The sequence below is a fragment of the Equus caballus genome, chromosome 31 (genome assembly GCF_041296265.1).
Source record: "Equus caballus isolate H_3958 breed thoroughbred chromosome 31, TB-T2T, whole genome shotgun sequence".
Lineage (NCBI taxonomy): Eukaryota > Metazoa > Chordata > Mammalia > Perissodactyla > Equidae > Equus > Equus caballus.
Window position 1 is genome coordinate 16,217,419 of NC_091714.1, and position 13,988 is coordinate 16,231,406.

The window sequence follows — 13,988 nt, forward strand, 5'->3', positions numbered from 1 at the left end:
ACATGCCCGATTCACTGAGAAGGCCTTTCGAGCATCTCTCTGCTAACACGTTTCTTTCCTTCTTCAAAGTCAGACATAAAAAAACCCCACACTTCCTCCAGGAAATTGTCCTTAAGTCTCCAGAGACTTATCACCTTTGTCTCATGCATATTTTGCTTCTATTACACATTACTGAGTTCGTACTGCATTAATTTGTATTTATTGATTTGATCTTCCCTCACACGCTATTCCACTATTGCATTTAGTTGAGTTCTGACCCTCAAAAGAATATAAACTGCTAGAAGGTAAGAGATACAAGTTCCTATTTCCTGCCAATACACACCCAGCTTGGAACCATGCTTTGTGAATGACGGGCTCTTAGAAATGTCCTTGCACCAATGATTGGCCTGTCCCCTGACCCTGAAGCAGCCTAGCATATAACCATCTGCCTTTATTTTGTACTCTTTAATATTGCTAAGGCAGAAAAATCTTAAGATAAACCTCCCAAATTACAAATTCAGAAGTTATTTCTTCAAAGGACATGTTTATAATGAAATTTACAGACATAAACCCCCAAACAAGCCCCTCCAGCATCTCAGAGCCTGATAACTGGCTCCAGAACTTTGCAGGTTCTTTAGAGTTTGAATGTCTTTCCCTTTTGCTCAGGAAGAAGTTTCATGGAAAAGATGAGGGCCAATTCTGTGCTTTTCTGAATTGGGGTGTGGTGTAGTACCGGTTTTAGCTCAAGGATGATGAGATTTAGTGGGGCACCCTACAATATCCTGCTATCTTCAGCATAGAGCTGGAAACAAATACTTTTGGAGAGAACACTCCTTAAGTGAAATTGTATAAACTGTGGGCGAGTCTACAGATAAGGATATGGCAGGTTTTTAATCTGCGTGTGTTTTTTTTGTTGTTTTTGAGGAAGATTAGCCCTGAGCTAACATCTATCGCCAATCCTCCTCTTTTTTGCTGAGGAAGATTGGCCCTAAGCTAACATCCGTGCCCATCTTCCTCTATTTTACATGTGGGATGCCTGCCACAGCATGGCTTGATAAGTGGTGTGTAGGTCCACACTCAGGATCCAAACCGGTGAATGCTGGGCCGCCGAAGCAGAGTGCCTGAACTTAACCACTATGCCACCAGGCTGGCCCCATAATCTGCATGTGTTTCTTTGTTTGTTTCTTTTAGGGGAATGCATCGTTGGCCATTAACCAAATAAATCACCACAGCATAATATCTTGACCAATACTTAGAGGTGGAGACTAAAATGCACCAACGGAAAGCATTTTGCCATCAGTAAGTGTCAGCCTCTGGCTTCATCCCTTTTAATCCAGACTGGCCTTCAGGGCAGGGGGCCCATTTGTTCTTCCTTATCACAGTAGCTCTAGGGGCTCAGCCTGCTGGCTTCTCCTCTAGATGGATCCCACCGCCCACTTTATCCTTAGGGATGTGTCTCTACCAAGACTGGCGACAGACTGTCTAAATCTCCCTAATTCTCATCTTCCTGGCTGGTCCCTAAGATAACAACTCCAGTCCTGTTGATCATGTGGGAAAGCAGACAGTAAAAGGCATGGGGAGATTTACGAAGCTTCAGAAACTTTACAAGGATGTAGTAGCATGAGGTCTGAGGTTGGAGAAACCTCGACTGAAATCCCAGTGGGGCCACTCCTCAGCTATGTGACCCCTGTAAGATCAATAAGCCTCCGGGGACCTCCGATATTCTATCTGTACAGGGTGGCAGTGAACTAGTGCTTGTCAAGAACTTAATAGGAGCCCAGGCACTGTGATGGACGGATGTTCTGCTTTTCTCAAATCCCTCAATATCTCTGGATTTTGGTGAAAGTTAAATTCAACATCACTTTCATTTACAACATTTAACACAGGGCTTGAGAATCAATCAGTACTCAAAAAATGTCTTTTGCAGGAAAACGAAATTCCTACAGTGTGGCCCAGGTTGGGCCTGATGCCCTTACTGAAATGGTCAATATAGTGGCCAAGGATGTTCCCTAACCATCCTTCCTGCCATCGCCCCAGGGTCAGCAAAACTGAAGCAGTGATCGAGGGACTATGAGTCCTCTTTTCTCACATAAGCTCGATCTTTCCTTTCTCTGAGCTCCATAAACTTACAGTTCATAGAACTTATATAGCAAACACGTACCATATTCTCTCCCCAGCTAGATTATATAACCTCATTAACAGTGCTTCCCATATTCTGAAAAACATGGCACACATACGAAAGGGTTAATAGTCAAGCCTTAGCGCCAAACACAACTGGTTTGCTTAATTTTCCACTGAAGGACACTTAGCAATCTTTTTGCAATGTCTTTTACAATTTCTCTCTACACTGGCTGTGCTGGCAGCCTGAAGCCTGCACGGATCAACATCTGGGTGCCGTGGATTCTGTTCTCAGCATGTTCTGCAGATCCCCCCAGGATCCAGCACCGTGCCAGCCACATAATGACTCAGCACCACATATGTTGGACCGACTGACTTGAAACGTCTGAAAGCGAACAGGCCTCCTCCTGCACACACACAACGCATACCTGGGGTAGTTAGTGCAGTACTGGGTGTAAATGTGGAACTCTTCACTCTGCAAGGAAACAAAAGAGATTTTGATGGACCAAAAAGCGCAGGCATCAAAGGTCGTTTAAAAACAGCAGAAAGAAACATCATTCATACCTTTGTATTTGTTTCTCTAATCCCATGGGCCTGTCTCCTGAGCCCCTGTGGCAACCATCTGTGCCTGTTCGTCTACCTTGTTTTCTGCCTAGAATCCACACGCACTTGAACTCATTTGAGTTCAGTAAACACTTACTGAGCATCCGCTGTGTTACGGGGATGGATTGGGAAGGGAAATGGGAAGAGGAGGGATCTAAAGCTTCCGCCCCCACGTGCTCACAGCTTTCTGGTGGAGTTGCACCGTGGAGAGAAATATAAGCAGAAAAGTCAAATAGCACGTGCTGAGAACACGCTGGAAGTCTGAGCAGGGCAGGAGGAAGCTGCTGGATACTTTCAAGGCCCTGCGCATGCAGCTTTCTCTGCCCATGGTCTTTCCCATCGTTTTCACTGCTTAGCCACTAGGCATCATTTGATGTTGAATTTACACTTTATTTCTTCCAAGGAGCCTTCCTGAGCTCTTGGGCTGAGCCAACTGCTCCTACTCTGGGCTTCCACAACCCCAGTGCTTACCTCTCCTGTAGCATTTACCAAATGAGAGTGACATCGTCTGTGTGTCTGTCTGTCTCCCACTCTAGTTCCCGCGGGGTAGGGGCCATACTGTGTTCATCTGGCACATAATGTTTGTTGAACTACTGAATCTCACCCCCTCTCTTACAAAGCTGACAATTATTTGAGAGCAGGATCCAAATCTACTCATCTGTCTGCATCTAGCAGGGCAGTGATGCCTCAAATGACTAACCAATGTGGGGTTCTTGCCTCTTGCTATGATCATCTTTCAAGTTTCCTAGCATCTTTCGATACCTCGGCATATTATCAAATATTGGTCTTAGTCTTCCAGATGTCTAGTCACATGATCAAATATTGGGAAATATTAAATTAATACTTCTTGCTCTTAAAGGATAATTTGTAAAAAAAGTACAACCATGACTTCCATGCAAATATAGCATGAAGGCTGTCAAAGATTTTATTTAACTTATTAATCAGGAAAGCAGTAAGGTATTACCTTTGGATCTAAGGAGAAAAAAAAGTATCACATTCAGATAGGTCGATGAACAACGCTGAAATGAATTTACAATTAGATACAAACCTGGCTTTATCTACAGGGATGAGTGGGTAAAGAAATCAGTTGTCCCTCTATGGGGCAGTATTCACTTGCATGTTTGTGGCCAAGAATCATTTACATTTCTAGCAGTTATCTACAATTTAGAGAGTTGTAAAATAGCTCAGAGACAATGAAAGGTGCAGAAATCCCACTGAATCATATAATTTAGAAGGGTAAATTGGAAAGTACTTAAGTTTTCTATTGGAGGCATTCAGTAATCTGTTTGGTCGATTTCAAAGTCTTCTGCAATTTTTCCCTACACTGCCAAGGCAAAGAGGTATATGTAAGTGGGAAGGCGAGGTGGCAGAAGTTAGGTTCTTAACTTTTAATTATAAAACTATTGGTAAGAATAATTAATTCAAGGCCAATGAACTACTAGCTGTTGCACACTCTAAAATGGAATTCCATTATGAAAAAAGAGCCATAGTCTACTTTCGTGGCATTTCACGTTCTGCTCTGACTTTAACTTTTTAAACCACTTCATGTTGGATTCACATGTGACTCCAGGACAGCACTTTTGTTTTGTTTTGTTTTGTAACTTTAATGTTCATTAATTTTTTTCTGATTTGAAAGGAATTTCTACTTAGAATCCTTTCTCTGAAACTCAGCTAGGATTAATTCGTTTTTGTTATAGAAAGTTTCAAGCAAATATAAAAGTAGAGAGGATGGTATAATGAATTGCCAAGTATCCATCACCTGACCTCCATAATCATTAACTCGTTATCTGTATCCACCTGCCTCCCTATCTCTCTGAAACAAATTCAAGACATCATTTCACTTGTAAAGATTTTAGTATACGTCACTAACGTAAGGACTTTTAAAGAGAAGCATCACCACAATGCAATTATCATATTTAAATAATTCCATAATATGGAGATTCAGTCACTATTCATATTTCCCATTTTCTTAATTTTTTCTTTTTTTTTAATAGTTAGCTTGATTTGTAATCCAAATAATATCTACACATAGCAACTGGTTGATATCACTTAAGACTCTTCTAATCTAAAAATTCTCCTTCTGTCCTTTTTCTCTTGCAATTTAGTTGAAGAAGCCAGGTGGTTTGTCCTGGTTTCCCATAGTCTCAATTTTGCTGATTACATCCCCATGGCTTCCTTTAACAGGTTCCCCGGCCCCCTGCACTCTTTGTGGTTTAGCAGAGGCTTAACAGACTTAGGTTCCCTAATGTGGCATGAATACATCATAGGTTATATAATATTTCCATCAGGAAGCAAATGATGTCTTCTCGTCTCTCTCTTGTGATATTAACAACCACTGGTAATTTTACCTAACCCTATTAATCCATTAGGGGTACCAAAATGGTGATATTTCTAATTCAACTATTCCTTCTTCATTTATTAGCCAGACTCTTTCCAGAAAAGGAACTTCCTTATATTAACTATCTCTTTCCCTGCAGTTTGTGGTTTGTGTGGGAAAGGCAGGATAAATGCTTCATTCTTTGTCTTAATTTTCAAAAAAATGCGTTGCTTCTCTAGTATCCCGCAAAGGCCACCAGTTTGGGTTTCTAGTGTCACTGTGAATTCATTAACATAAATATTTAATGAGTTTCAGTTGTTTTCAGTTAATTATCTTTACTGACGCTCAAATGATCCCATCTTTGGCCAGCAGGAGCCTCTTGAGTATTTATGACCTGACCTACAGCCTCCGGGTAGCTTCCTTGTTTTCTGGTGCGACAAGTTGTTCCAGACTATCTTGTACATTTCCTGCCCACAGCCCTTCTTCACGGAGCACTGATTCCTTCTGGTCAGAAGCAGTAGTTAGCAATGTTCTCGCTATTAGGTTAATCATTATTTCTAGGCCTTTTCAACAGACTGAGTTAGGAATAGGTGTTTTTTAAAGATGAAATACATCCTTAGTTCAAACTTGCAGTTCGGATTCAGGACTACAACATTTTTAATTAGCCTCATTGTTACTCTATATCTTCTTTCTCCGAGCAATTCCAGCTCTCAATGACACTCACATAAATACCCATTTTCTTTATCCCACAATACACTCAATAATTTCAGAATAACAATATCAACGATACCATGTATGCTATCATTCTTGAAAACAGTTAAGGACGTATTTGCTGTATTTTGTCCACAGTATATTTTTAAATTAGATTGGAAGTTCCTCTGTGTGGTTATACCACAAACTGGACACTCAAACAGGCTCTTGGTTTCATTTTGATTTTAATTTTTGGAGACTGCTTTTGTAAACTTTAATTTTGTTTTATAATTATGTAAAATTTGTACATGGTTTCAAAGTCAACTCTACTAGGAAATGCATATTCAAAGAAGTCTAGCTTCTATTCCTTTCCATTCTAGTGTATTCCCTCCCTTCTTCTATCGGTAACCAATTTTTAATCTCACAGTCTGTCCTTTTTGTTTAAACATTCACATTTAAATATAGGCATCTCTTTCCCTATTCCTCAACACAAACAAGCTATGCCCGTGATTCTCAAACTTGACTGTGCATCAGAATCACCTGGAGGACTTGGTAAAACACAGATTACTGGGTGGCACCCAGAGTTTCTGATTTAGTAAATCTAGGGTGGGGCCCGAGAACCGGCATTCTAACAAGTTCCCAGATGATGTTGAAGTTGCTGGTCCAGGGACCACATTTTGAGAACCACAGTGCTATACACACTCGTATCCACCCACCCCCGCCAAGTAGTACACAGATATTCTTTATTTGCTTCCACTGCTTCATAGTACTCCATTATGTGCATATACCATGGTTTATTCAACCAGCTTCCTGTTTATAGACATTTGTGCTGTTTCTATGCATTGTATATTTCCATACATATATTTCCATACATATGCACATATATAAAATATATTTCTATTTATTGTATATATCTATAAATTATAACAATAATTACTGCAAAGAATAGCATCACACTTACTGGATTTTTGTCACTGTATCTTTGGAATAGATTTCTGGAAGTAGGACTGCTGGCTTAAAGGGTGGATTCAGACACAGTTTTGCTAGATCTAGCAAAATTCCCCTCCACAGGGCCTGTGCCATTTTGCTTTCCCACAATTAAGGGAGTGCCTGATCCCCCGTGGCCTTGCCAACTTAGCATGCTGCCAAAGTTTCAAGCACAGTCCTTTAAGAAAATCTAAATTAGTTGCCAACATCTAAAAGTTAGAAAATAAAAATATCTCGATTTCTAGATTCTTCCTGAAAAAGTATAAGATCCAGTGGCCCCGGGCCTAAAGTTTCACGTGATGCTTATGTCCCCACGACATAAGTACCTCAATGGCTCTAGCCTCCACCTGGGCCCGTTCATGCCTGTGTTCACCTGGTTACTCCTGAAGGCACTGGGTGTCCAGCCCTGGCTCCATGGATAAGAAAGGCAAATGGTTTGCCCAAGGTCTTCTAGCAAATTGATGTCGGCCTGGAGCCTTTCTCTGGGTTTGTCACGTGCTCTCAAAGTTTCTTACTTATTTTTCCTGCCTCCTGCTACACTCAACCTGGGACTGAGTAACATCAGGCTGACTTTCCTGAGATTTAGGGACCTTTAGGATCATTTCGAATACCAAACTTAAAAACAATGGCCTCAATGAAAAAAATGTCTAAATTACGTCATATATGTTACCTACCTACACCTGTGCCTCATAAAGCCTCAAGATTTCTGCACTATTGAATTAATGTGCATTTTGTGACATCATGGCTCAATTATTAAATTAAAGGGTTTTGATTTAAATCAGCTATATCCTCTTAATATAGAATCAAATGCACATTTGATCTTAGATTTATAAACTCTGTGGACAATTCAAAGATGGTTTTACACAAAAACCAATAGCCCCAGTTACTTAATCCTTAAAGACCTATTACTTATTATATATGCTGCCCCAAATCTTTTTCACAAGTATTTAGGGAAAAAGAAGGCAATGATAAAGAAATTATACAAAAGTAGATATTTTCTTCTGGTTATTCAACTCTTTCAAACTGTAATTAGAGATGATGTCTAAATGAGACATTTAATTATGATGGAACCAAAAGATAAGATAGTCAGGGCTGGCAAGTGAGCACACAGGGCACTCAAATATTGATTGAATGAATAGCCAGAGTAAAGAAATCTGTATGATTTGAGGGTTTCTTCTGCTATAGGGTCCATCTCTCTCTCTCTCTCTCTCTCTTTCACACACTCACGCACACACACGCGTGTGCGCACACACACACACACACACTCTTTGATTTCTGGGATCACTGGAGACTATGAGAAAGGCTTAATATGTAAATAGCACATGGGTAAGGTAAGATGGACTCGAATTTACTCCAGTTATAAGAATATCTGATTTCAGTCCTTTCTTGAGGATAATCTCAATAAGTGGGTGGGGGTGTATGTGTGCATGTGCGCGCACATGTGCATGCCTGGGCACTGAAGGAAAAAAGGTACCAATGGGAATGGGGGCCATGCATGGAGGGAGAGCAGGAGGTTAAAGGGAGGTTAGGTCTCTGAAGACAAACTTTGTCTCCCTCCTAAATAGGGCAGCCCCGCTGACAGTCACGACAAGGGATGGAAATGAGGGTGAAGTTTGTGAAGGCAGGAGACCCGGGAAACCTGTTCCAGGTGCTTCCAGAATCCTAAAAGCAGACAAAGGCTCAGCGGGGAGACAGCTTGGCCTGCCCATCAGGGAACTCATATTTCTGCCTCTCCAGAGGATGGGCTGTGCAGCTCCTATTTCTTTATGAGCACAGCAGGTGAGAAGCGCTGGATTCTCTTTTAGTCAGGAAAGATTTCTGTAACCTACACATCCCACAAAAGCAAGGTCAAAGCCGACACTCTGTGTAAGCCCCAATGATTCAGATAAAAGCAGAAGTCAACCATCAGCTTTACCGCTCTCATTAATGGCCTCTCAATTAAAGCAATTTTCCATTCCTCCCCAGAGTTGAACAGCTGGCTGTGCTTCAGAAAACGTACCATCTTCTAAATTTCAGGGTGCTGAGTGAAAAGCAGGTTGTGCCAGAACCAAACACCCCCTCACAATTCTCTGCTTACATGGGAAAGTGTAGCGTGCTCAAGTCGGTCTTCTAATTAAACTTGGCAATATTACAATGAAAAATAAGATTTGGGAGTTGGCATCGTAGCACATAAACAAACTTTTATGTGAATAATGAAGCCAGGGCTAAGCATATGCTGGACCGGCTTTAATCAGCTTGTGATTACAGTTACTAGTAAAAGCCCAGACATTTCCGAAATCTTCTCAGTTGTTTATGTGCTGTGGTTATTTTAACATATCTGCTTTGATACACGCAGCATATCTTTTTACCCATTTCTCCCTCTTTCTTTTTCCTTCTCTTTTTCAAATTCCTACCCTTTGGGAGAATTAATTATGACACGAGAATCTTGTGAAAAGAACTGTGTGCGTAAGCACGCGAGCACAAACATTTTACATGTTAACACACCCACACACCAAGTCAGGAGGGTTTTACCTACAAGCGCATCAACTGCCTTGAAGGAACCACGCTTCAGTAAAACCCAGGGTGTTATGTTTGGCTATAAAACCAGTGGATGGATCTGCAGCCATCAGAAATGGCGCTGTGGCTCCAGTCCAGAGCCAGGTCAGGCTGGGAGGACACATCACACAGTTCACGTTGGACTCTGGGGCTCTAAACGAGGTGCTAATTCTCGGTGGATCCCAAAGCACCATCATGAACTTTGCTTAAACCTTTGTATACTGGAAACCACAACGGCAGAAATCACGCGAAGTTTTGCTGCAAAAAAATTTCTGCTAGAGGTTTTCCAAGCAAAAGCGGTTGAATTTTTAAGAGAAACTTCAGATAGAATTCTATATGTAGTCGGGAGCATGTCCAGAACTTAATGTGGTAAAGGATGAACTTGTATGTTTCAGAACTCTACCTCCTATCTGGGTACAGAGCACGAACTGACTGTCATTTAAGCTTTAAAAGTGAGATCCTTTCCTTGTATTTTTCTAAAGCATCAGTACAACTGAAGTAAAATATAAGAAAATGAGAGTGCATTTTCTAAAAATTTCTTTCGTCATTTTTTTGCTGAGGAAGATTTGCTCTGAGCTAATGTCTGCTTTTTGTATGTGAGCTGCTGCCACAGCACGGCCACTGACAGACGAGTGGTGTAGGTCCACACCCTGGAACTGAACCTGGGCCTCTGAACTTAACCACTAGGCCACCAGAACTGACTCAAGAGTGCATTTTTAAGATATAGGAGGTTAATTCAATTTCTCTTTATCCCCCAAATGATAATTATGCAGCCTAGGCTAGTGCCACATATATCATATATAAAATATTTAGATTCTAATAGATTTTTCTAACTGGTCTAGTGGTATTTTATACATATTTATTTTTCTAACGTTTTTCTATTCGTGATTCTCCTCCCCTCAAGCTGAAAGTTTTTCCTAGGAAAGATGAGTAACACCATTCAGTTACTGTGCAAGTTGTAGGACAAATACCAAGTTAGCATTTCCTAACTGACTGGGGACAGTTAACAGTACATTTCTTTTCCTTGCTGGTGAAAAAAAAACCCGAGTGAGAGAGATTAGTGGCTAACTTCATCCAACATGGAACAAACCAGTCATTTTAACTTTAAAATGAAAACAATTTGTACTCTATCTGTCTTAGCTGGCCTGGAGAAATGAACCGTGCTTACCTTGGCCACGAAACATTCTGCGATGGCCACAGGATCGTTTTCACAGTTTTCCAAATCTTGCAGAAGTTCACTAATAAAAAAATAATAGCCAGAAAGTATTAGATTGTGGTCTGATGGTTGAGGACGTTTTGTATAACTTAGAAGTTTAAATATTTATATGGCATTTACAAGGAATCATATTTAATCAGATAACTAAGGATCCGGTGTCACTATATCCAAAGCTTAGATAAGGGATTTCCCCCAGGTTTCGGCGGAGCAGACGTTTAAACACAGGTCTGAACTGTAAATCTCCCACCCAGAGAAATCCCTGACATTTAAGTCTTCTAGATGTTTGTCATCGTCTGCAGGCATCCTCACTCACATTCATTCACTCATCAAGTGGCTGTCGAGGTACCAGCTACTGTACAAGGCACAAAGAACAGACACATCAGTAAGCAAAAGGAGATGTGGTCCCTGGTCTCTTGGAGCTGGGAATCCATTGGAAGAGTCAGACATTCACTGGAAAATCACACTAACAAATACCAAATTATAGACAACAAAAGTGCTCTAAAGGAAAGATATTCAGTGAGAGAAAACTTTTCTCAGATGTAAATCTACATTATTATTATTATTTTTTAAAACAAGTACATTTTCCCCCCCCTTTTTCCTCCCCAAAGCCCCCTGGTACATAGTTGTGTATTCTTAGTTGTAGGTCCTTCTAGTTGTGGCGTGTGGGACGCCACCTCAGCTTGGCTTGATGAGCAGTGCCATGTCCGTGGCCAGGATTCGAACCAACGAAACACTGGGCTGCCTGCAGCGGAGCGCACGAACTTAACCACTCGGCCACAGGGCTGGCCCCTACATTATTTTTTTTATTTTTATTTTTTTATTGAGTTAATGATAGGTTACAATCTTGTGTGATTTCAGTTGTACATTAATGTTTGTCATTCGTGTTGTAGGTGCACCTTTTCACCCTTTGTGCCCACCCCCCACCCCACCTTTCCCCTGGTAGCCACTAATCTGTTCTCTTTGTCCATATTTTTAAATTCCTGATATGAGTGGAGTCATACCGAGATTATCCTTCTCTAACTGGCTTATTTCACTTAACATAATTCCCTCAAGGTCCATCCATGTTGTTGCAAATGGGACGATTTTGTTCTTTTTTACGGCTGAGTGGTATTCCATTGTATATATATATACCACAACTTCTTTATCCATTCATCTGTTGATGGGCACTTAGGTTGCTTCCATGCCTTGGCTATTGTAAATAATGCTGCAATGAACATTGGGGTGCATAGGACTTTCAGAATTGCAGACTTCAAGCTCTTTGGATATATACCCAGTAGTGGAATGGCTGGATCGTTTGGTAGTTCTATTTTTAATTTTTTGAGGAATCTCCATACTGTTTTCCATAGTGGCTGCACCAGTTTGCATTCCCACCAGCAGTGTATGAGGGTTCCATTCTCTCCACAACCTCTCCAACATTTTTTACTATTAGATTTAGATATTTTTGTCATTCTAACGGGTGTAAGGTGATATCTTAGTGTAGTTTTGATTTGCATTTCCCTGATGATCAGCGATGATGAGCATCTTTTCATGTGCCTATTGGCCATCCGTATATCTTCTTTGGAGAAATGTCTGTTCATGTCTCCAGCCCATTTTTTGATTGGGTTGTTTGATTTTTTGTTGTTGAGTTGTGAGAGTTCTTTATATATTATGGATATTAAGCCTTTGTCAGATATATGACTTCAAATATTTTTTCCCAGTTAGTGGGTTGTTTTTTTGTTTCAATCCTGTTTTCATTTGCCTTGAAGAAGCTCTTTAGTCTGATGAAGTCCCATTTGTTTATTCTTTCTATTGTTTCCCTTCTCTGAGAAGACATGGTGTCCGAAAAGGTCCTTTTAATACTGATGTCAAAGAGTGTACTGCCTACATTTTCTTCTAGAAGCCTTATGGTTTCAGGTCTCACCTTTAGGTCTTTGATCCATTTTTAGTTAATTTTGGTGAATGGTGAAGAAGAATGGTCAATTTTCTTTCTTTTACATATGGCTTTCCAGTTTTCCCAGCACCATTTATTGAAAAGACTTTCTTTTCTCCATTGCATGCCCTCAGCTCCTTTGTCGAAGATAAGCTGTCCATAGATTGGGGTTTTATTTCTGGGCTTTCAATTCTGTTCCATGGATCTGTGCACCTGTTTTTATACCAGTACCATGCTGTTTTGATTACTGTAGCTTTGTAGTAAGTTTTGAAGTCAGGGATTGTGATACCTCCCGTTTTGTTCTTTTTTTCTCAGGATTGCTTTAGCAATTCGGGGTCTTTTGTTGCCCCATATGAATTTTAGGATTCTTTGTTCTAATTCTGTAAAGAATGTCATTGGGATTCTGATTGGGATAGCGTTGAATCTGTAGATTGCTTTAGGTAGAACGGACATTTTAACTATGTTTATTCTTCCAATCCATGTGCATGGAATGTCTTTCCATCTCCTTATGTCGTCATCCAATTCTCTCAGAAAGGCCTTGTAATTTTCATTATATAGGTCCTTCACTTCCTTAGTTAAATTTACCCCAAGGTATTTTATTCTTTTTGTTGCGATTGTGAATGGTATTGTGTTCTTGAGTTCTTTTTCTGTTAGTTCATTGTTAGAATATAGAAACGCTACTGATTTATGCAAATTGATTTTATACCCTGCAACTTTGCTGTAGTTGTTGATTACTTCTAAGAGTTTTCCAATGGATTCTTATGGGTTTGCTATATATAAGATCATGTCGTCTGCAAACAGCGAGAGTTTCACTTCTTCCCTCCCTATTTGGATTCCTTTTATTCCTTTATCTTGCCTGATTGCTCTGGTCAGGACCTCCAGTACTATGTTAAATAAGAGTGGTGATAGAGGGCATCCTTGTCTCGTTCCTGTTTTCAGGGGAATGGCACTCAGTTTTTGCCCATTGAGTATGATGTTGGTTGTGGGCTTGTCATATATGGCCTTTATTATGTTGAAGTAGTTTCCTTCTGTGCCCATTTTGTTCAGAGTTTTTATCATAAATGGCTGTTGGATCTTGTCAAATGCCTTCTCTGCATCTATTGAGATGATCATGTGGTTTTTATTCCTCAGTTTGTTGATGTGGTGTATCACGTTGATTGATTTGCGGATGTTGAACCATCCCTGTGTCCCTGGTATGAATCCCATTTGATCATGATGTATGATCCTTTTGATGAATTGCTGAATTCTGGTGGCCAAAATTTTGTTTAGAATTTTTGCATCTATGTTCATCAGTGATATTGGCCTGTAGCTCTCTTTTTTCGTGGCGTCCTTGTCTGGCTTTGGTATCAGCGTGATGTTGGCCTCATAGAATGTGTTAGGAAGTGTTCCATCCTCCCTACATTATTTTTTAATGGTTCATTATTTTAAGTAACCCGTAATATTGCACTGTGTGGATGTACTATACTTTAACTAATTTAACCATGTACTATAATTTAATCTCCCACTATTGGATAAAGTTCTATAAGTGGAGTTTCTGGGTCAAAGGGCATCGCAGGGTAAATAATGCATTTTCAAATTGCACTCCATATAAGATGTATTAATACATATTTTACTATGTTGTGTTAATTGTAATT

At 40.2% G+C, this 13,988-nt stretch overlaps 1 protein-coding gene across 8 annotated transcripts in view; it reads right to left on the minus strand.

Moving 5' to 3' along the window:
* Positions 1-13,988, minus strand: part of PLEKHG1 (pleckstrin homology and RhoGEF domain containing G1) — a 222,976-nt gene that overhangs the window by 35,836 nt on the left and 173,152 nt on the right. For all 8 annotated transcript variants that reach the window (XM_023632922.2, XM_023632923.2, XM_023632921.2 and 5 more), the window contains 2 exons: positions 10,398-10,467; positions 2,526-2,572 (listed from right to left, as the gene is read on the minus strand). In XM_023632922.2, the coding sequence (XP_023488690.2) occupies positions 2,526-2,572; positions 10,398-10,467 (117 nt within the window). The remainder of the gene's footprint in view (positions 1-2,525; positions 2,573-10,397; positions 10,468-13,988) is intronic.